The 21,692-nt window shown below is 51.7% G+C and overlaps 1 protein-coding gene across 1 annotated transcript in view; it reads left to right on the forward strand.

Annotated features, from left to right (window-relative positions):
- The first annotated feature begins 20,847 nt into the window (after nucleotides 1-20,847).
- The window catches only part of RAB10 (RAB10, member RAS oncogene family), a 95,047-nt gene continuing 94,202 nt past the window's right edge, over nucleotides 20,848-21,692 (forward strand). The window contains exon 1 of the mRNA XM_062209108.1: nucleotides 20,848-21,473. Coding sequence (XP_062065092.1) covers nucleotides 21,347-21,473 — 127 coding nt within the window. The 5' untranslated portion in view covers nucleotides 20,848-21,346. The remainder of the gene's footprint in view (nucleotides 21,474-21,692) is intronic.

Raw genomic sequence — 21,692 nt, forward strand, 5'->3', positions numbered from 1 at the left:
CAATATTTCAGAAAGAACTCAGAGGAGGGCATTTGGCCTCATGATTAAGACACTCGTTGGGGCACCTGTGTCCCATACTGGAGTAACTGGCCTCCATATCTGGCTCCAGCTTCCTGTTGCCACAGACTCTGGGAGGCAGCAGGTGATGGCTCAGTTGGATTCCTGCCACCTGTGTGGGAGACCGGGACTGAGTTTCTGGCTCCTGGCTTCGGCCTGGCCCAGCCTCAGCTTTTGCAGGGTTTTGGAGAGTGAATGAGCAATAGGGAGGTTTCTCTTTGTCTTTCTCTATGTCTTTTAAATAAAATGGAAGATGGGGCAGGCGCTGTGGCATAGCAGGTAAGGCTACCGCCTGCAGTGCTGGCATCCCTTGTGGCCACTGGTTTGAGTCCCGGCTGCTCCTCTCCTGGTCCAGCTCTCTGCTGTGGCCCGGGAAAGCAGTAGAAGATGGCCCAGGTCCTTGGGCCCCTGCACCCATGTGGGAGACATGGAGGAGGCTCCTGGCTTCGGATCGGCCCAGCTGTGATTGATATGGCCATTTTGGGAGTGAACCAGAGAATGGAAGATGTCTCTCTCTCTCTCTCTCTCTCTGCCTCTGCCTCTCTATAACTCTGCTTTTCAAATAAATAAGTAAATCTTTGGGGAAAAAATAAAATAAAATGGAAGCAAATAAATAAAAATCATTAGCAGGAGTTAAGGAAGCAGATCACGCGCATGGAGCATCTGATGCTGACTCCTGCCATTGGGCAAAATCTCAGGTCTCCCTGGTGAGGAGGGGATGGGAGAATGTCAGGACCCGGGAACTGCTGGGCCTGCAGGCTGCAATTCAGAGGCCGGGGTGTGCACGGTCCCCGTGCGGGGCGAGCCGTTGATTTGGTTGCTCAGCCACGGTGCATCACCCCATCACTCACTTGTGTAATCTGAGCACAGGGATCTCATCTGGCTCTGTCAGAAGCGCCCTGACCAAGGCCTGGCACATAGCTGGTACTCAATAAATATTTGCTAAATAAACTCACTCTAAACCAAACCCACGCGGGAGCAACCGGAGGCAGCATTATTCATTCCTTCTGTAAAACATAATTGACAATGGGCCTGGAAAGTCGCCGTCAGCACATTCTTGGCCTACAGCAGCTCCAAGAGTCGCTTGGTAAAGACAGTGCTGGGTAGAGGGGACTTGGGCCATCTTAGCAGACGGCGTCATGGAGCTGTGGCGCCCGGATGAGTCATGCGTTCCCACACAGCACAGACCATGTCGCTCGCCAGACAGGCTCCTGCCTTGCCGCGTGCTGACACAGCATCCCTGTCACAGGGGAGAGTCGCCGAGGTCTGTCCCCTCCCCCCAACTTCTCAATGCTCCTTATCAGCCACAGCGCTTCAACGCTTTGGGCCTCACTCACGTTACAGGGTCCAGGATTGCCGTGTTTCTTCTTGGTTACATTTTCCACTGTGGCTTCCCAGGGAGACTTTTTTAGCCACAATATTGCATACCCTGCTAAAGATAAACCGTGGTAGACTGCAGATTCGACCTTCCACTGAGGGAGCTGCAAAGCCGCTCAGCCACTCTGCCTCAGTTTCCCTGTTTGTAGAAAAGGGAGTTGTACCCATTCCATCTGTCCCCACGGGGCTGGGAAGCAAAAGAGGCTTGCAGGTTTAATCCTTATCACCCAAGTTTTATGCCAGACTTCCCACTCATAAGCTGCCTGGCACAAGGTCGTGTTGTCAGGTGCTCACCCCGGCATCTTGTTCTTAATACACATTCAGGAAATATTTATTATTGTCCTGGCCCTACGACCGCAGGACGAGCTGAGATCCTGCCCCACTTTTGCAAGGAGCATGTTTGAGGAAAACTGATTGGTTGATTTTGGGGTAGCTGTTATACTCTTTTTTTAATGTAAGATTTATTTATTTATTTGAAAGGCAGAGTTACACAGAGAGAGGAGAAGCAGAGAGAGAGATAGGTCTTCCATCTGATGGTTCACTCCCCAATTTGCTGCAACGGCCAGAGCTGAGCTGATCCAGAGCCAAGAGCTTCTTCCAGGTCATTGGAGGGTGAACCAACGGCAAAAGGAAGACCTTTCTCTCTGTCTCTCTCTCTCACTATCCACTCTGCCTGTCAAAAACAAACAAACAAACAAACAACAACAACAAAAAAACACATATAAATGACTAACAAACATATGGAAAGTGCACAACATCATTAGTCACTAAGGAAATGCACATCTAAACTACAGTGAGATACCAACCACACACACACCAGGATGGCTGCAGTAAAAAAGATAGGACAAGAAGCATGCTGAGAATGTAGAGAAACTGGAGCCTTCGTGGATTGCTGGCAGGGATTTAAAATGGCTCAGCTACTTTAGAAATTGGTTTCTTGTTAGAGATGCCCCCTGCCTTTACCTGGCCAGCTCTCCTCCCAGGCCAGCCAAGTAATGAAAGTCAACAGAGTGCCTTCCCCTAGGAGGTTCACACCTCCCTTAGGATATACCCCATGTGAAGAGATAGATAGGCCTGGGCCTCTGAATTTACAAGGCCTAAAGCCCACCCGATTATTATCAAGCCCCTTCTATCAGTTTCTATTTGCCTCTCAATCAGAAAAATTACTTGTAGCTTAGACAGCACCTTTCTTAGCTCCTCTAATAATGACTCTGTCCTTTGTCCTAGGCCCTGTCTAGTGCACTTGGACCTCATTCCTTTGTAATCATAACCTCTACTCTACCACCAATGGCTCTACTCCCAACCTGTGTGTACTGATGGTCCTCTTCCCCACTTAATGCTGTATAATTGTTCAAACCTGGTAAATGCCACTCTTAGGATCATTGGTTACTATCCTCACTCTGTCTTTTATGACCTTGTCTAAATATGATCAGAGTCGGCAAACTTGGAAGGCTTCCATAGCCTTGGCAACTCATGACGACAGCCTAGGATGGTTACTGGCGCCATAAACTAGAGTGTCAATTTGTTGGGTCAACAACAGGAGCCACTGTGCACTTGCTCCTCATGTGGGATCTCTGTCCTTAATGTGCTGTACATTTTGATTTAATGCTATAACTAGTACTCAAACAGTATGTTTCACTTTGTGTTTCTATGTGGGTGCAAACTGTTGAAATCTTTATACTAAATTGATCTTCTGTATATAAAGAGAATTGAAAATGAATCTTGATGCAAATGGAAGGGGAGAGGGAGCGGGAGAGGGGAGGGTTGCGGGTGGGAGGGAAGTTATGGGAGGGGGAAGCCATTGTAATCCATAAGCTGTACACTGGAAATTTATATTCATTAAATAAAAGTTAAAAAAAATAAAAAAGAAAAAAAAGAAATCGGTTTGGCATTTCTTCAAAACGTTAAAGATGATGTTACTTTATGACCAAGCCACTTCTACTCCTAGGTCTTTATCTAAGAGAACTGAAACATTCACTCAGGAGAAAGCCTATGCATCCTGTCCATAGCAGCATTACTGACATAATGGCAAGGAAGTGGACACAACCCAAATGTATATCAAAGATGAATGGGTACACTATAGCAGGAAGCAACCCACTGGGGCTGGCGCTATGGGTGGTGAACTCACCAGAGCAGGTGCAGTGAACAGAGCTAGATGTACTCCACGTGCTGCAAGGGAGCACAGGCTCCTGGGCTACACAGACTACAGTCTGAGAGTGCACTTGTGACTGCAGCCTCTCACAGTCAGGGTGAGTTTCTTCCCATGGCCCAGTGGGTTTTCCCAGGTAGGTGATTTGCATTTCTGGGTGGAGCTGGGGAGCCTGCACCTCCTTACTTTGGGCCATTCCCAGTGCCCTGGGGCAACCCTCCACATACACAAAATGTGGTCCATCTATAGAAAGGGTTATTATTCATTCCTAGAAAGGAATGAAGTTCTGAGTTAGGCTGCAACGTGTGTGAACCTTGAAAGCATTGTGCTAAGCGGAGGAAGCAGCCAGTCATGAGAGGTCACATGTTGTAGAGTCCACTAATATGAAGTGTCCAGAATAGAGAAGTCCACAGGGACAGCAGATTAGTGGCTACCGCGGGCGGGGGGAGCAGCGGATGGGGAGTGACTGGGAACGGATATGGTTTCTTAGGGGAGTGATGACAGTGGTCTGAAATAACATGACAGTAACAGTTACACAACTGTGTGAGTATACTAAAAACCATGGGAATGCACACTTTAAAAGAAGGTGAATTTTGGTTCTGGTGCTGGGTGCAGCAGCTTTTTTTTAATGCTGGCATCCCGTATTAGAGTGCTGGTTTGAGTGCTGGCTGCTCTGCTTCCAATCTAGCTCCCTGCAAATGCACCTGGGAAAGCTGTGGATGCTGACAAAAGTAGCTGTGGTGCTGCCACCCATGTGGGAGACCTAGATGGAGTTCCTGGCTCTTGGCTTTGGCCTGGTCCAGCCCCAGCCGTTGTGGCCATTTGGGAAGTGAACCAGCAGATGGAAAATTCCTCTATCTATCCTTCTCTCTCTCCCTAACTCTGCCTTTCTTTGAAGTAAATAAACAAAATCTCAGTATTTGAAAAAAAAAAGTTGCATGCAAGATAAAATCATACCAAATATTCCAATACAGAATCGAACATTTTAAGGGCCAGCACTGTGGCATAGCAGGTAAAGCAACCACCTGCAATGCTGGCATCCCAAATGGGCTCTGGTTTGAGTCCCAGCTGCTTCACTTCTGATCCAGCTCTCTGCTATGGCCTTGTGCCCCTGCACCTGTATGGGAGACCCAGAAGAAGCTCCTGGCTTCTGTCTTTGGATCAGCCCAACTCTGGCTGTTGTGATCATTGGGAAGTGAACCAGAGGGTGAAAGACCCCCCCCCCTCCTTCTCCCTCTCCCTCTCTCCCTCTCCTCCCCTCTCCTGCTTCCTCTGCCTTTCAAATAAATAAATACATCTTAAAAAAATAGAACATTTTACATTATGCATTCCGTGGCTCCACCAGTAACACATGCACTCTATTAGTCAGACCTTCTCTATGCAAGGGACAGAAATCCAGTTTAACATGGTTTAAGCAGAGAATAGAATGTATTGGCTCACATAGCCAAAAATTACAGGGGTTGTTGGCTTTAGGCACAGCTAAATCCAGTCGCTCAAAGGATGTAATCCAAGAAGCTCTTTTTTTGCATCCCTTGGATCTGCTTCCCTCTGTGTTGGCTGTGTTGGCTCTGTTCACCGCAGACTCTTCTCAGGAGGTGGAGAGATCGTCACCAGCGTCCACACAAGTGTCCACCTTAACAACAAAAGAAAATGTCTTTCCAAACAAAAATCCAGGATTAGACTTTGTCTTGTTCTGACCTGAGTCATGTGTGTAGCCATGGGGATGGGACATTCTCATCAGCTGGGCCTTATGGCAGGGGTCAAACTACAGTGAGTTCGTCTTGATGCTCTAAATGTCAAAACTGGATTATTTAAAACAAGCGACCTTAAAGTGTTTTGGAAAAGAACAGATAATTTGGAACCAATATGAATTCACTTAGGACAATTGGATCAAAATTCTTAATTTAAAAAAATCGGATTGCAAAAGTGAGCAAGATAGTGCATGGGAAACAGCATTGTGGTGTAACAGGTAAAGCCATCGCCTGCAATGCCAGCATCCCATATGGACGCATGTTCGAGTTTCAGATGCTTCATTTCTGATCCAGCTCTCTGCTAATGCACCTGGGAAAGCATCAAAGGATGGCCAAGCGGCTGGGCCCCTGCACCCACATGGGAGATCTGGATGAAGTTCTGGCTCCTGGCTTTGGCCTGATGCGTCCCCGGTCATTGTGACCATTTGGGGAATGAACCAGTAGACGGAAGATCGATCTCTCTCTCTCTCTCTCTCTCTCTCTCTCTCTCTCTCTGTCCTTCTCTCTGTAACTCTGCCTTTCAAAAAATAAAATAAATTTTAAAAAAGATAATGTTTGGAATCTTACGTTTTGGTTTTCACAAGGCTCTAGATAAGTCCCTTTTTGATACACCTGCAAACACATACCAGACAATTGAGTTAGGTGGAATCACAGTTCATTGAAAGTCATTTCTAAGAGGACAGACTAATAGGCCAACCTAGTGGCTCTCGGTGGACTGCAGAAATCTGCTGTAGGCCTCACCTGGTTTGCACATTTCCACTGATGGACATGACATTTAAGTCTCTTTCATTCTGCAGGTTGCTCCCTGATACTTTTGTCTTTGCAATGTATTTGTTAAAGAACCAATTAATAGATAGATGAGATAGCAAAGTTAGATCCTATAAAGTTAGCTATAACACTACAAATGGGGACAAAGGGCCACAAACGTAGAAGCGTGAACATGAAGACACAGTTGCCAAAGTCCTAACACACACCTAGATTCAGCTGATCCCAGTGCAGGTGCACCTCAAGAGATGTGTTCGCCCTGTCCACTCTTCCAGGCTGAACTGTGGCATAGTGTATGTGACTTGGCTCCCACACTTCAAGAGGGGCTGAAAAGCTGCAGCTCGCAGGCAAACCCCTGGTTCTCGTGAGAGAGCTGTCATCCTTTTCCCCAGACAGGGAGTCTAGAGGAAAGAAGTGTGTGTGTGTGTGCGCACACACACCATGCATGCCTGGGGTAAGGGAGGGCTGGTTCTTTATTTGAGAGGAGGAGACTCAAGGCAGTGGGTCCCTAGAAGACGAAGGCACACAGAAGACAGGGGCCCTGGAGCACTCGCGTGCAGAAGTTTTGAGGCTAAAAAAAAATGGGAGGAAGAAGGTAACGAGTCGGTGAGAAATCGAGTCTGACCATGTGGTTGTAGCCAAGCGGACAGACTGAGGCTGTACAGAGGCACAGAGACAGGAGAGCGGCTGTGTGTGACCTGGGCCTGCCAAGGACCACGTGTCGTCAGCAGGAGCGCAGATGTTAATGGCCAGCATCAAGACGCAGGAGCGGGCAGTGAGCGCCTGGTCTCCGGCCTGAAAGCTTCGGTCTCACTCTAATTTGAAAGAGAGTGGACCAACCGAGGCAGGGGAAGGGACACGGATGTTTGCTGTTCTTCCGCTGAGTCCTGTGCAGACACGACTCTTCGGGCTCCTCACAGCAACCCTGCGAGTAGGAATTGTGTTCCTACTTCATTCATTCATTTTTAAAGAAAGATTTTATTTTTATCATTATTGAAAGGCACAGTTACAGAAAGAAAGAGATATTTTCCAGCCACTGGTTTACTCCCCAAATGGCCACAGTGATCTGGGCTGGGCCAGGCTGAAGCCAGGAGCCTGGAGCTCCAACCAGGTCTCCCACGTGGGTGACAGGGGCCAAAACACTTGAGTCATCTTCTGCTGCTTTCTCAGGTGCATTAGCAGGGAGCTGGGTCGTGGAAGTGGAGCAGCTGGGACTCGAACCTGAGTTCATATGGGATGCCGGTGTGGAGAGGTTGGAGAGGTTAGCACTCAGGACCTAGGTCATACACACCTAAGTGGCAGGGCCAGAGAGGTCCAAAGGATGAAGCTGGTGTCAGGGAGAAGGAGATCAGTGTCCATGTCCTCTAACCAAGGTGTCCGGCTCTGTGGCCCCAGTGCCTCGAAAGTATGCTGCGCCAGCGCTTTCTGTGGCTTTGTGTCTGGACCCAGGAAAGGAATGATGGGAGGATCCTGGGCTTCGCAGAAATACAGAGCCAGACTTCGAGGTCCTGGCCTCTGCTGGGGCTGATCCTTGGGCTAGACTCCTGCTCCATGGGAGAGGAATTCTGTTTCTCCTAAAGCAAACCCCAAGGCCACCGGAGGAAGAGGACCTTCCCTGCTGATGGCAGGAGGCCTGCTGCCTTCAGGGCCAATTCCCAGAGACCGGTCCATGGCCCCAGGGACTTGGAGATGGTCTTTCAGCTCCTCTCTGAGCTGGAGCCTCGGACACGAGGTTGCTTCTCTGGACGACAAGGGCAACACAAGTATGGTTTAATAGGCTGCCCAGAAGGCAGCCCGGGAGCCAGAAGCTACGCGCTGAAGAGGATGCTGGGACAGGGCAGGGCTGGGCTGGCCCAACTGGTTGTGGCCAGCCAGGAGAGGGCAAGTCCCAGCTGGCTGAGCCGGGAAGGCGGGGTGGGGGCGTGGCGCTGACTCGGGGCCTGGTGAGTCAGGTGACAGCGCGAGGACAGCTGCTGCCTGGGTGTTTTTAGAAAACACCGGGTGCCAAGCACTCTCTCCGCGGACTGTTCTGCACCATTCAGAAGCAGGCAGAGGAGGGGAGGCCGTCTTCTCCGTGCTAAGCTTGGGGTGGGGGTGGCGGGCACGGGTTTCCTGCTGTGCTCGCGTGAACCTTTCCCAACAGGCAGCTGAAAGGTAGCAAGAGGCCTCCGAATCCCCTAGGAGTGAATCCTCTGAAGACCACTTCTCTGTTCCGCTTGGCTCTTCTGAGGCACCTTGCTGGGCTAAAGCTCACTTTATCCCTTCTTGTTTGTATGACTTTGATGATCAAGTTAAAAACAAACCTTTCGATCAGGGGAATTCTCAAAGAGATACAAAGAATGCACATCTGTAATAGGGACTTCCGCACGCCAGCTGCCAAGCTCGAACAGCCCCCAAGCCACAGCCGGTCTTGTTTCATTTCTGCTCAGCCACTGCCCCCACCTCAGGTTGAAGGAAGTTCCCGGCATCGGCTCGTGTCCTCCCTCTTAACTTCCTTGAGCTCTTGTTTCCTCGTCCGACATGGGGATTCTAGGAGGCGTTACTGTGAGGCCAGGTTTCCAGGCAAGAACTCAGTAGATGAAAACTCTAAAGTCAAAGTTACACAGAGAGGGGAGAGGGAGAGGGAGGGGGAGGGGGAGGGGGAGGGGGAGGGGGAGGGAGAGAGGGAGAGGCAGAGAGAGAGGTCTTCCATCTGATGGTTCGCTCCCCAGATGGCTGTGACGGCTGAAGCTGCACCAATCCGAAGCCAGGAGCCAGGAGCCTCTTCCAGGTCTCCCACGTGGGTGCAGGGGCCCAAGGACTTGGGCCATCTTTTACTGCCTTCACAGCAAGAGAGCTGGATTGGAAGTGGAGCAACTGGGTCTCGAACCGGCGCCCATATGGGATGCCGGCGCTTCAGGCCAGAGCATTAACCTGCTGTGCCACAGCACCGGCCCCAGGCTTTTTTTTTTTTTTTTTTAAGATTTATTTTATTTACTAGAGTTACAGAGAGAGAGAGAGACAGAGAGAGACAGAGAGACAGAGAAAAAGATCTTCCATTCACTGGTTCACTCCCCAGATGGCCACAACAGCTGCAGCTGAGCTGATCTGAAGCCAGGAACCAGGAGCTTCTTCTGGGTCTCCCATGAGGGTGCAGGGGCCCAAGCACTTGAGCCATCTTCTACTGCTTTCCCAGGCCATAGCAGGGAGCTGGATCGGAAGCAGAGCAGCCAGGACTCGACCCGGCATCCATTTGGGATGCCAGCGCTGCAGGTGGAGGCTTAGCCTACCACGCCACAGCGCTGGCAGGTGCCCTTGCTTTCTTAAATTGAAGGCCTCTCTCTTCAGGACTGACTGGGAGCACAGGGTGGCCGAGTCTTGGGGTCGGGGCAGTATTGGAGCGGGGGAACTAGAAGGAGGCAATCGGAATACAAGAAGGATGGGAGCTGCAGCACCCTGGGGGGAGGTTGGCAGACAGGAGCCAAGTCGAGCAGAGGTGCAATAAGTCTAAGCAGCAGGTGGGAAGAGAGTGGGAAAGAGGAAGTGGGTGTGGAGCAAGCATGGGCAAGAACTGGAGGCCTCCTGGGAGTTCTACCAGAAACAAGTGTCTCAGTTGCAACACCAACTGACTTTGGCCCTCAGAGGGAGAACATAGATTTATTGAAATGCTGTTGGGAAGGCCGGAGAGCCAGGCTCAGGAATTAGGGTATGGGGATGACAGGAGATGAGGCAGAAACAGGTCACAGGTGCGGCTGTTAGGCCAAACAGCGAGGCCATGATTGCTCCTAGTGGACCCTGGAGGGATTCTGCAGCTGGTAGCACCATGGTGGTCAGCACTGGGCCTGGGCTCCCATCTGGCTCCGGGGCCCACAGGTGCCCTGGAAACCAAGAGCTCCTGCCATTGCTGCTGGGGCACCACACCTGCCTTCCCAGGACACACCCTGGTGCCTGCTATTTTGTATCGTTAGCTCTGGGTCAAGGTTTGGGGCTGGTGCTTCTGTTTGGTGGCACTTATCTCACATCTCCACAGCCTAGAGGTGTGTTTGGGGGTTGGTGGGGTTGGGGAGTGGTTCCCGGGGGGAGGGAAGAGAAGAGGAAGGGGCATCTGCATACTTCAAACTCATCATGGGGTTTCCTGGTCACGAAAGCAGGGTTTGATGCTGGGCAGGCAAAGGTAATTGTCCGTTACTCAAGGAAGAGGGTGTGGGTATTGGTGAGTGTGAAGGAATTGCATGGGCAGGAACAAAGCAAAAAGCATTCCGGGGCTGGCGCTTTGGTTCAGCAGGTTAAGCTACCTCTTGCACTAGCTGAGTGCTGGCTACTCCGCTCTCCATCCAGCCTCCTGATGATGTGTCTGGGAGGCAGGAAATGGTGGCCCATATACTTAGTTCCTGCCACCAACGTGGGAGACCAGGATGGAGCTTCTGGCTCCTGGGTTTGGCTTGGTTGAGACTTGGCTGTTATGGCCATGTGGTGAGTGAACCAGTAGATAGAAGAGACTCTCTCTCTCTCTCACACACACTCTCTCTCTGTCTTTGCTGTTCTGCATTTCAAATAAATAAGTCAATGTGAAAAGAAAAGAAAAGAAAAGAAAAGAAAAGGTACAGCATTCCTATTTGCCTGTCAAGGATACAGGGCAGGTTTGTCCTTGGACACACCAACGCCCTGAATTAGAGGCAATGTGTCTCCCTGAATGCACAAGCTACATGGGCTGGGGCCTGGCCACCTCTGGGCTACTGCGGACGACAGAAAGACTGCTTTCAGATGTAGTCTTGGCAGAGTCTAGCTCCACTGGCATGCAATGTGATGGCTTTGATGCCCTGTGCCTCTACCCTGTCTCTGGCTCCAGCAAAGAGGCGGGACAGTCTGCAAATAGCTCAGTGCTTGTTCTGAAGAGCTGCAACCAGACGGGGCAGGGTACGAGCTGACAGCTCACAGCTGAGAGCTGAGCTCCAAGCTTCAGGAACAGACTATTCTGTGAGGTCTGGGCTTCCATGATCAAATAAACGTGATCAAACAAGACTGTCACTTGTTAAAACTTGCATAAGTACTGCCATCCTTGTGGCAATCAGGCAGGACAGAAATGTGTGCATCATAAATTTCCCAGGTTCCTCAAGCTGAGGAAGTGCACCTGGTAGCCCTGTTTGGCAAAGCCCCATTAAGGGGTGTACTGTGCACATCGTCAGGTGGAGAGAGAATCCTATGTTCATGCATTTTTTGGTGCTCCCCTTCTTCTAAGTACTACTAGTTGAGCAGTTATTACTTTATTTTTTTTTAATGTTTTTTATTTGAAAGGTAGAGATACAGATAGAAAAGGAGAGAAAGAGAGAAACAGAGAGAGAGAGAGAGAGAGAGAGAGAGAGAGAGATTTTCTGCTCGCTGGTTCACTCCCCAAATGGCCACACAGCCAGGGCTGGGCCAGACCAAAGCCAGGAGCCAGCAGCTTCTTCCAGGTCTCTCACATGGATGCAGGGGTCCAAACACTTGGACTGTCTTCTGCTGCTTTCCCAGGTGCATTAGCAGGGAGCTGGATGGGAAGTGGAGCAGCCGAGACTCGAACTGGAGCCCATATGGGATGCTGGCACTGCAGGCTTAGCCTTCTATGCCACAGCGCTGGCCCCTATTAACAAATAGTTGAATAGTCCTTTATTAGGAAATAAATAATCACATTTTGCACTGCGCTGATCTGAAGGCAGGAGCCAGGTGCTTCTCCTGGTCTCCCATGGGGTGCGGGGCCCAAGCACTTGGGCCATCCTCCACTGCACTCCCAGGCCATAGCAGAGAGCTGGCCTGGAAGAGTGGCAACCGGGACAGAATCCGGCGCCCCGACCGGGACTAGAACCTGGTGTGCGGGCACCGCTAGGCAGAGGATTAGCCTGTTGAGCTGCAGCGCCGGCCCCTAACACTTCTGATGTCTATGTCCCATATCCGAGTGCCTGGCTTCAATTCCAGCTTCCTGCCAATGCAGACCTCTCATAGGCAATAGATGACGGACCAAGTGATTGAGTCCCTGCACCCATGTAGGAGACCTGGACTGAGTTCCTGGCTCCTGGCTTCAGCCTAGCCCATCCCAGTGAACCAGCTGTGTCTATGTGTCTGTCTCCTTCTCTCTCACTCTGTCTCTCTGCCTCTCAAATTAAAAAAAGAAAAACAGCCGGCGCCGCGGCTCACTAGGCTAATCCTCTGCCTTGCGGCGCCGGCACACCGGGTTCTAGTCCCAGTCGGGGCACCGGATTCTATCCCGGTTGCCCCTCTTCCAGGCCAGCTCTCTGCTGTGGCCAGGGAGTGCAGTGGAGGATGGCCCAAGTGCTTGGGTCCTGCACCCCATGGGAGACCAGGAGAAGCACCTGGCTCCTGCCATCGGATCGGCGTGGTGCGCCGGCTGCAGCGCGCCAGCCGCGGCGGCCATTGGAGGGTGAACCAACGGCAAAGGAAGACCTTTCTCTCTGTCTCTCTCTCTCACTGTCCACTCTGCCTGTCCAAAAAAAAAAAAAAAAAAAAGTGATGAACTCACTTACATTTAATACACAGTTCCTAGACAAGAAATCATAACCAGTCTAGGATTTCCACCTTCAGAACAGGCACAGAATTGAGAAGATGGAGTTAGAAGTTTTTTTCCCTTATAAGATAACTCTGTGGATTAGTAGAATGCTTTCTTAACAAAATTTATTTATTTATTTGAAAGACAAACTGAGAGAGAGAGAGATAGATCTTCCATTCATTGGTTCACTCCCCAAATGGCTGCATGAGTCAAGGTTGGGCCAGGCTGAAGCCAGGTGCCTGGAACTCCATCTGGGTCCCCCATGTAGGTAGCAGGGATCCAAGTACTTAGGCCATCTCCTGCCTCTGTCCCATGCATATTAGCAGGGAGGTGAATGGGAAGTGGAACATCCAGGACTCAAACTGGTGTTTATATGGGAGGCTGGCATTACAGGCAGTGGCTCAAGCCACTGCAGCACAACACTGGTCCCCTAGTAGAAAACTTTGTATTTCTAAGACAAGTGATGTTTTGTTGTCACTTCTGTGCCTCTAGCTTAGCTTTTTTCAACAAGCCAATGATCCTCAACTAGAAGAAAAATTTCCTGTTTTCTGCTGGCAATACCAGTGTTTCTGAGCATTGCCTAAAAGTCACTGCGTCTCTCTCTCTCTCTCTTTTTTTTTTTTTTTACTTTTTGACAGGCAGAGTGGACTGTGAGAGAGAGAGACAGAGAGAAAGGTCTTCCTTTTTGCCATTGGTTCACCCTCCAATGGCCGCTGCGGCTGGCGCGCTGCGGCCAGCGCACCGCACTGTTCTGAAGGCAGGAGCCAGGTGCTTCTCCTGGTCTCCCATGGGGTGCAGGACCCAAGCACTTGGGCCATCCTCCACTGCACTCCCGGGCCACGGCAGAGAGCTGGCCTGGAAGAGTGGCAACCGGGACAGAATCTGGCGCCTCGACCGGGACTAGAACCCGGTGTGCCGGCACTGCTAGGTGGAGGATTAGCCTGTTGAGCCACGGCGCTGGCCTCGTCTCTTAATTTTTACACAACTCTGGGTTAATTTGTATTTTGCTATCATTTCATAGAGGGGGAGACAGATTGAGAGAGATTAGGTAATTTACTCACGGTCTCTTATCAGCAAAGTGACAGAGATATAAAATTTTAGAGGTAACAGACTCAAGGTTCTTGTGATATGGCACAAATAGGCAGGCAGCTAGCTAGGTCTAAGTGAGTAGGAATCCTTGCAACCTTGTCATGCAACATTCTCCCTACCTGTCAGTCAAAAAGTCCACCTTCTCAGGATGCACCTGTGTCCCACCAAGGACCAGGAAAGGGGAGACGCCATGAAAAACCTATGGATATTTTCTTTCATTGGGCAACTCTCCGGCCCACTCAGGATGGGTATTTCTCTGTGTGGGGTGGCCCACACTCACACATGGATGCATGGTTTCTCTCTCATTGTTAAACAATCTTGTTCTCACTTTGTGCCCCTATATGGATGTCTCTGCTTAGAATTCTTATCTCTGTGGATTGAAAACTAAGATGCTCAGGCCCACATCACAAGTGTTTTTTTTTTTTTTTTTTAAGATTTATTTATTTGAAGGCAGACTTGCAGAGAGGCAAAGGCAGAGAGAGAGAGAGAGAGGGAGAGAGAGAGAGAGAGAATCTTTCATCTGCTGGTTCACTCCCCAGATGGCTGCAATGGCCGGAGCTGGACCAATCCGAAGCCAGGAGCCAGGAGCTTCTATCACGTCTCCAATGTGGGTGCAGGGGCCCAAGCACTTGGGCCATCTTCTACTGCTTTCCCAGGCCATAGCAGAAAGCTGGATGGGAAGTGGAGTAGCAGAGACTCATATGGGATGCCAGCACTGCAGGTGGCGGCTTTACACACTACACCACAGTGCCGGCCCCATCACCAGTTTTTAACTCCCATGCTGGATGATTTACTCCAAACTAAGCGAGAAGCTTGGTATTCATCTGTTGGAGACAAAGGTGTGAAGGTTTTCATTTCAGTGCGGAGTGGACCCTGCTGCCTGTAGCTGGTGATTCCCTCCCTCCTCCCTCCTCCCTCTCCTCCTCCCTCCTCCCTCCCTCCCTCTCCCTTCCCTCCTCTCTCCCTCCCTTCCTCTCTCTTGTTCTTACTACTCCCTTTGACCACCATTACACGCTGGCAATTCGAGCGAGTTCTGGTTTGTGCTTCTCCAGGCCTTCATTTCTCCCTCTTCTTAGCTCCATTTCCCCTGGCACCATTTCTCTTCCAGGATGTCCTCTTGATCTTGACTTGTCCTATTTCCACTTCCTCCCTGCCCCCTAATGTGTACCTCACTACGTCAATGATAGTAGCAAGAACTTGTGTGTGCAGTGTTCTCAAGTCATAACATGTACTTGCGTGTGTTCTCTAATTTGGAACAGTCCTGTGGAGTACCGTACTCTCCAACACACCAGGAAGAGGCCTCGTGAGGTTAGATGAGGCTCCACGGTCACAGAGCTTGTCACTGGCAGAGCTGGCTCTTGGCTCCACTGTGCTTTAGGGTTTGGGCTGGATCACAGGTACCCTGTTAGCCTTAACAGAAGCGCACACAATGGAGTTCGTTGAGTTCTTTATGTATTTTTTTTGAATTTTCAAAGTTTTCTTTTCAATCTTTAGAAAAATTCTCCAAATAGCATCTGCAGGAACCAGTGTCTTTCAGTTTCATTTGCTTTTTCTGTGAAGAAACATGTTTTGATTTTCTGATATAGTCAAAGCACTGTGCTAAGTGATGTGTAACAGGTTACAGCCCTCAAGGAGATTTCAATGTGAGAAAATAAGATGTGTACACATATATCTTTCAGAAAATGTAGAAAATGTGTCATAAGAAATACATAAATTGATAGCTATGGGAAAGAAATATCCATGTGGCTGTTCAACAAAATGCTAGTATTGCTTATCTATGAGAATTTAAATTTTTTTTTTGTTTTGCTTATCTGCAGTTTCTAAGATTCTAACATAAGTATGTATTACTTGTGAAAGAGAGGGAAGTGGAATTGATTCAAAAGTTCAATGGGAATCCAAGGGGAAAACAAGCCACTTCTGATACGAGCAGGAAGATTTCCCCACAACTTCTGTTTCTTGCAGCCCTGCATTCCAACACATCCCCTTATGTGCCAATCCAGTATGCCCACTTTCCCATGATGCACCTGTGTCTGGAACCGGGAAGGAGGAGCTGATGAACAAGTGAAAGCCACACTCCATGTGGAGATACCACGAAGCCGCCAGAAAACCTCACGCGTTCCCACTCATCTGTATACTCAGTCAGGGCACCACCCCTATCCCATAAAGGCCATTGCTGGATGAGAGAGTGGCCCTTTTGGCCTTTCTCTTCCTTTCTCCCTCTCTCTCTTCATGGGCCGCTCTCTGGCCCTCCCATGGCGAGCTTTTCTCTTCCCCGAGCTGTCCATACTCATGCCTGAATGCACTGCCTCTCTTCAAATAAACCTTGCTCTCATTTAGGCACCGTATTTATACCTCTGCTTTGAATTCTTACCTCATTGGGGACAGAACTTGGAGTAAAAACTGGCAAACGTATTTCCATAACACTTTCATCTAGAGCTGAAGGTAGCCTCCAGTGTTGACCAGAAGGCTAAAGGGATGTGGGAGATGCACATTCCCCATGGAGGGAACACTTTACATTAGCACGAAATCAAGAAGATACACAGTAACTGCAGCAAAGGTGTGAAGCTAGATGGCTAGGGCCAGGAGTCCCTTATATGCCAACAGAAAAAGCTAGCATTTCAGATCATGGGGGACAGCCCTGGTGGCATGAACTGGAACAAACACATCCAATGGGCTCTGCAAGATGCCCGAGGCCATGTTTTTCCATCAGAGGAAGCCTAAGTCAAGATAGGCAAGCAGAGCAGATATTGGCAGGCTGCTGAGATAACAGTGGCAGCCTGCGGGCAATCAGTACTGAGCACCAGGGAAAGTCCACCAATCAGTACTGAGCACCAGGGAAAGTCCACCAATGGGTACTGAGCACCAGGGAAAGTCCACCAAAGACCTTTCTCCTGGAAGTTCCTGCAGGAGGATTGTGGGTGTGAACACGGGAACAGGCCACATCCCAGAGACCGGAGGGGTGTGTTTTACAGTGAGCTGAGAACAGAGCAGTGACCTGCCCTTCAAGAGAGAACAAACAGAGCAGGGGGAGGGGAAATAAAGACCAAGAAATGACTGAGCAGCAGTGCACCGGGACGAAGGTGACGGTGATTCTGAGTCATTATTTTTGGAGGCAGGTATCTGGGAGGAGCTGTAGAGGCAGGTCCTGAAAGCTTACTGGAATCGTGAGCTGGTCAGGTGTGCTTTTTTCTCAAAAAATAGAGAAACAATAGCATAATTAGTAGTATAAACATATAAATGCACCTAATTTATTTCTTGGCTTTGCAAATATTTGGACTAGACCCTTTTAAATTTTTTATTTAAGAGGCAGAGAGACAGAGGGAGAGAAGCAGAGTGAGCTAGAAAGACAGAGTTCCCTTCCACTGGTTCACTCCCCAGATGCCGGCAAAGTCTGTCCCCCCATCCCCAAACTGGGAGCCAGGAACTCAACCTGGGCTTCTCACGTGGGTGGCAGGAGCCCAGCTTCTTCAAGCATCGCCAGCTGTGTCCCAGTGTCTGCATTAGCAGGAAGCTGGAATCCGGAACACAGCTAGGGCTCGAACTCCTGTACTCTGATACGGAATGCTGCTGTCTTAACTGGCAGGCCAAATGCCGGTCCCTGGGCTAGATTCTTCATAGAAAAAATTTCAAAAAAGTCGTAAGTCTTGAACAAGCTCCAGATTGGCATTTCCTTAACTTCCTTTCACTAAGTTCCCACTAAATTTCTGTTTCTCTTCTTCCTTGTTTATTTGAAAAGTAGAGAGGGAGGGAGTCTCCTATCTGCTGGTTCACTTCCCAAGTGCCAGCAATACCCAGAACTGGGCCAGGCTGAAGGTGGGAGCCTGGAACCTCATCCAGGTTTCCCACACAGGTGGCAGAGATGCAAGTATTGGAGCTAGCACTGCTGCCTCCCAGGGTTGTATTGGCAGGAGCAGAGTGGGGGACTTGAACTTAGGCACTCTGATATGGGATGCAGGTATCCTAAGCTGTGTCTTAGAACTACACAGATCTTCATTTTATTTTTTTATTCTTTTAAAAGATTTATTTATTTATTTGAAAGGCAGAGTTGCAGAGAGAGAGAGAGAGAGAGAGAGAGAGAGAGAGAGAGAGAGGGAAAAGAGAGATCTATCCACCGGTTCCTTCCCCACAACACAGGTGGAAGCCAGGAGGCTGGAGCTTATTTTGGGTTTCCCACATGGGTAGCGGGGGCCCAAGCACTTGGACCACCTTCCGCTGCTTTTCCCAGGCCATTTGCAGGGAGCTGGATCAGAAATGGAGCAGCTGGGAATCAAACCAGCACCCATATGGGATGCTGGACTCCCAGGCACTGGCTTTATCCACTATGCCTCAATGCTGGAGCCTACTCTTTTTTGTTGTTGTTGTTAAGTTAGAGATCACCCATATCTTTTTTTTTTTTTTTTGACAGGCAGAGTGGATAGTGAGAGAGAGAGACAGAGAGAAAGGTCTTCCTTTTTGTCGTTGGTTCACCCTCCAATGGCCGCCGCGGTAGCGCGCTGCGGCCGGCGCACCGCGCTGTTCCGATGGCAGGAGCCAGGTGCTTCTCCTGGTCTCCCATGGGGTGCAGGGCCCAAGGACTTGGGCCATCCTCCACTGTACTCCCTGGCCACAGCAGAGAGCTGGCCTGGAAGAGGGGCAACCGGGACAGGATCGGTGCCCCGACCGGGACTAGAACCCGGTGTGCCGGCGCCGCAAGGCGGAGGATTAGCCTAGTGAGCCGCGGCGCCGGCCGATCACCCATATCTTGATCACTTTCACTGGCTTCAGTGGCAGATACGCCCTGATACTGTGGTCTTATTCCAGCAAAATGTTCAGTTAGCTTTAGAGCCGCCAAGCACAAGGTAGCGGCTGAGCCTCCCAGTTTCACCTGTATTCAGTACGATGTGCCACGGAGGCTTCCCTCCCCTTCCGCTGGCCCATCTAGTCCTGGCTCTGGCACAAACAGTGTGACCTCTGGCAAGTCCCTAACTCCTCAACTGCAAATTACATGCAGGTGTTGAAGTCTTTTTTTAAAGACTTATTTATTTATTTGAAAGGCAGAGTTAGAGAGAGGCAGAGCCAGAGAGAGAGAGAGGTCTTCCATCCGCTGGTTCATTCCCCAGATGGCCACAAAGGCAGGAGCAACGCTGATCTGAAGCCAGGAGCTTCTTCCAGGTCTCCCACATGGGTGTACAGGCCCAAAGACTTGTGCCATCCTCTACTGCTTTCCCAGGCCATAGCAGAGGGATGGATCGGAAGTGGAGCAGCAGGGACTCCAATTGGCACCCATACGGGATTCCGGCACTGCAGGCAGTGGCTTTACCCACTATGCCAAAGCGCCGGCCCCAAATTATGTCTCAAAAAAAAAAAAAAAAAAAAAGACAGCTCTACACTTCTATGATCCTGACCCAATAAAATTTATTAATAAGTTCAATTTATTCCTGAAATTTCAGAATATGGGTTTCTGAGGAAAAGGTTCTAATTGATAAAACTGTTGGAAACAACTGGGGTAAAGAATGAAGGTTTTTTTAAAAATTAATTTTTAGCTCCTTAGTACCCCCATATTTATGTAGTGGTATTACTCTCCAAATTAGACTTTCTACATTAAAAAAAAATTACAGCGGGGTAGACATTTGGCCTGGCAGGTAGGATATGGTTGGACTGTCTGGCGTCCCATATCACAGTACCTGGCTTTGATTTCCAGCTCTGACTTCCAATTCCAGTTTCCTGCTAATGCAGACCCTAAGAGGCAGCACTTAATAATGGCTCAAGAAGTCCCCGTCACCCGTCTGGGAGACATGGATTGAGGTCCCAGTTTGGCTTTGCTGCAGGTATTTGGGGGGAGTGGACAGCTAGGATGGGAGCAGCTTTCTCAACCAAGTAAATAAACATTTAAGAGAAACATGACACTTTTAAGATGCTTTACAATCGAGCCTGTTTCGATAGGAACAATCAAGCTAACACTGAAGATTTTCCCAGGTTCCACGTCCTGAGTCTGAGAGATGACAGGGTGGGAGACACTGGCCGCGGCTCGCTCATTTGCATAGCCAGCCTATTTTAGAATTGTTGGTCTTAGCCCAAGACCGTGCCAGCGGGAGGAAGAATCATTCCGAGCGGGTTAAAGCCAGAAGACAAAGAAGCGCTAGCAAATAAACCAAGCGAAGCAGACCAGCGTCTCCAGGGGCCCGGCCTTAGGGCCGCTGGGGGAAGAGCAGGTGACACACGACTTTTAGGAACGGAGGCCGAACCAGGATGACCGGGACTGCCTGAAGGACGCCCTTTAGGTCCATGTCGGCGATGCTGGACCGAGGAAAGATGTCGGCGTGAGGACTGAGGGGCACCCCGAGTGCACCCGCTGCCGGCGGCAAGAAAGGAAGAGGGGGTGCGGACACCAGTGCGGGGAGCGGACCGTTTCCCCGCCGTCCCCCGCGGGCGGGCAGCGCCCGCAAAGGCCCGCAGCAGGCGCCCCGCCGCCCGCGCCCAGGTGTTCCTCGGCCCCCGCCTGCTCGCCCGGGAAGGCCGATTGCATCAGCGCGCTCCGAGCGGCGAGGCCAGTCTCCCCGTCCCAGACGGCCGCTCTCCTCCACGCCACCTCTGGCTCCTTAAGGGAACCGGGGCGGAGCTCTCCCCGTCACGGCGGTCGCGAGGGAGGGCCTGCAGGGAGGCTCCGCGTCCGAGCCGAGAGCCCCTTACACCGTGAGGGTGCTCCCCTCGCTCGCACGTATGGCTACCCAGGGCCCGACAGCCACCCGGGCAGGTCGCCGCGCCGAGACCCCCGGCCCCACACGCCCCACAGAGCCCGGCGCGGCCCCGGGAAGGAGGGGGCGCGGGGCACCCACGGGCGACCCGGCCGCGCCGCGCCTGCGCAGTCCGCAGCCAGCCCCGCCCGCCGCGGGGCGTGCTCGCACGGCCGCGCACCCTATCAGGCGGCCGCAGGGAGCGCGCCCGCGGCCTCGCCCTCTCTAGCTCCTCCCCTCTCCCCTACTCGGCTCGGACTCAGTCCGAGGCTCGCGGACCCGGGCCCTCGGCTCTCCGCCCCGGCAGGCGCCCACGCCCTCCTGCGCGCGTGCGCAGAGGCGGGCCGCAGGGCGAGGGCGCGAGGGGAGGGCGGGCGTACGTCCTTGCGTGCGTCCCAGGCAGCGCGCACGCCGGCGTGAGAGGGCACGGGGAAAAGGTGGCTCTGGCCGGGGCGGCTCGGCTTCCTGGGGCTATGTAGCTGGGCTCGTCGGCTCGGGGTCCTGCTTCGCCGCCCTCGCCGCGTCCCTGCGGGGAGTCGCCGCTCCGGAGAGACACCCGCCCTCACGCCCGCAAGCGCTCCCTCGACGGCAGCGCCCTCTCGCCCGCCCGCGGGAGCGTCCCGGCCGAGCAGCCCCGAGGGGGGAGGGGAGGCCATTTTGTCCCGACCGACTCCCCGGAACCGGGAGCAGCGGCTGGGAGAGGCTGCGGAGCCGCGGTCGCCGCCCTCGGAGGCACCGGACGCCGCCACCGTCGGGGCTTCCCGGCCGAGGCCGCTCGGAGGTCGCCCGCGCCCTCGCCAGCCCGCGGCTTTCCCACGCCTGCCCCGTCCTCCGGCCTGAGAACGCCCGGGAGAGGAGTTGGCCGTGGTGAGCGGGGCCGATCCCTTGGGGCCGCCGGCGGCGAGAGCCCGAGCCGCCCCTCCCAATGGCGAAGAAGACGTACGACCTGCTTTTCAAGCTGCTCCTGATCGGGGACTCGGGAGTGGGCAAGACCTGCGTCCTTTTTCGCTTTTCGGATGATGCCTTCAACACCACCTTTATTTCCACCATAGGTAAGAGCCGCGGGAGGACGGGGCGCGCTCCCTGCGCTGCGAGCCGTTTCTCTTCGCCCCAGACATCTTGCTTCCCGTGATATACGCCTTTGTTCCGGCGATTCCGAGCCCAGACGCCAGCCCCAAGTTGCTGTTTGAATCGGCTTCGAGCTGGCTGGGGCGGGGTCTTCCAGGCTTTCCATCCGGTCCCTGCCCAGCGCCTGCTGTTAGGATGAGGCA

Source organism: Lepus europaeus, chromosome 13, assembly GCF_033115175.1.
Source record: "Lepus europaeus isolate LE1 chromosome 13, mLepTim1.pri, whole genome shotgun sequence".
Taxonomy (NCBI): Eukaryota; Metazoa; Chordata; class Mammalia; order Lagomorpha; family Leporidae; genus Lepus; species Lepus europaeus.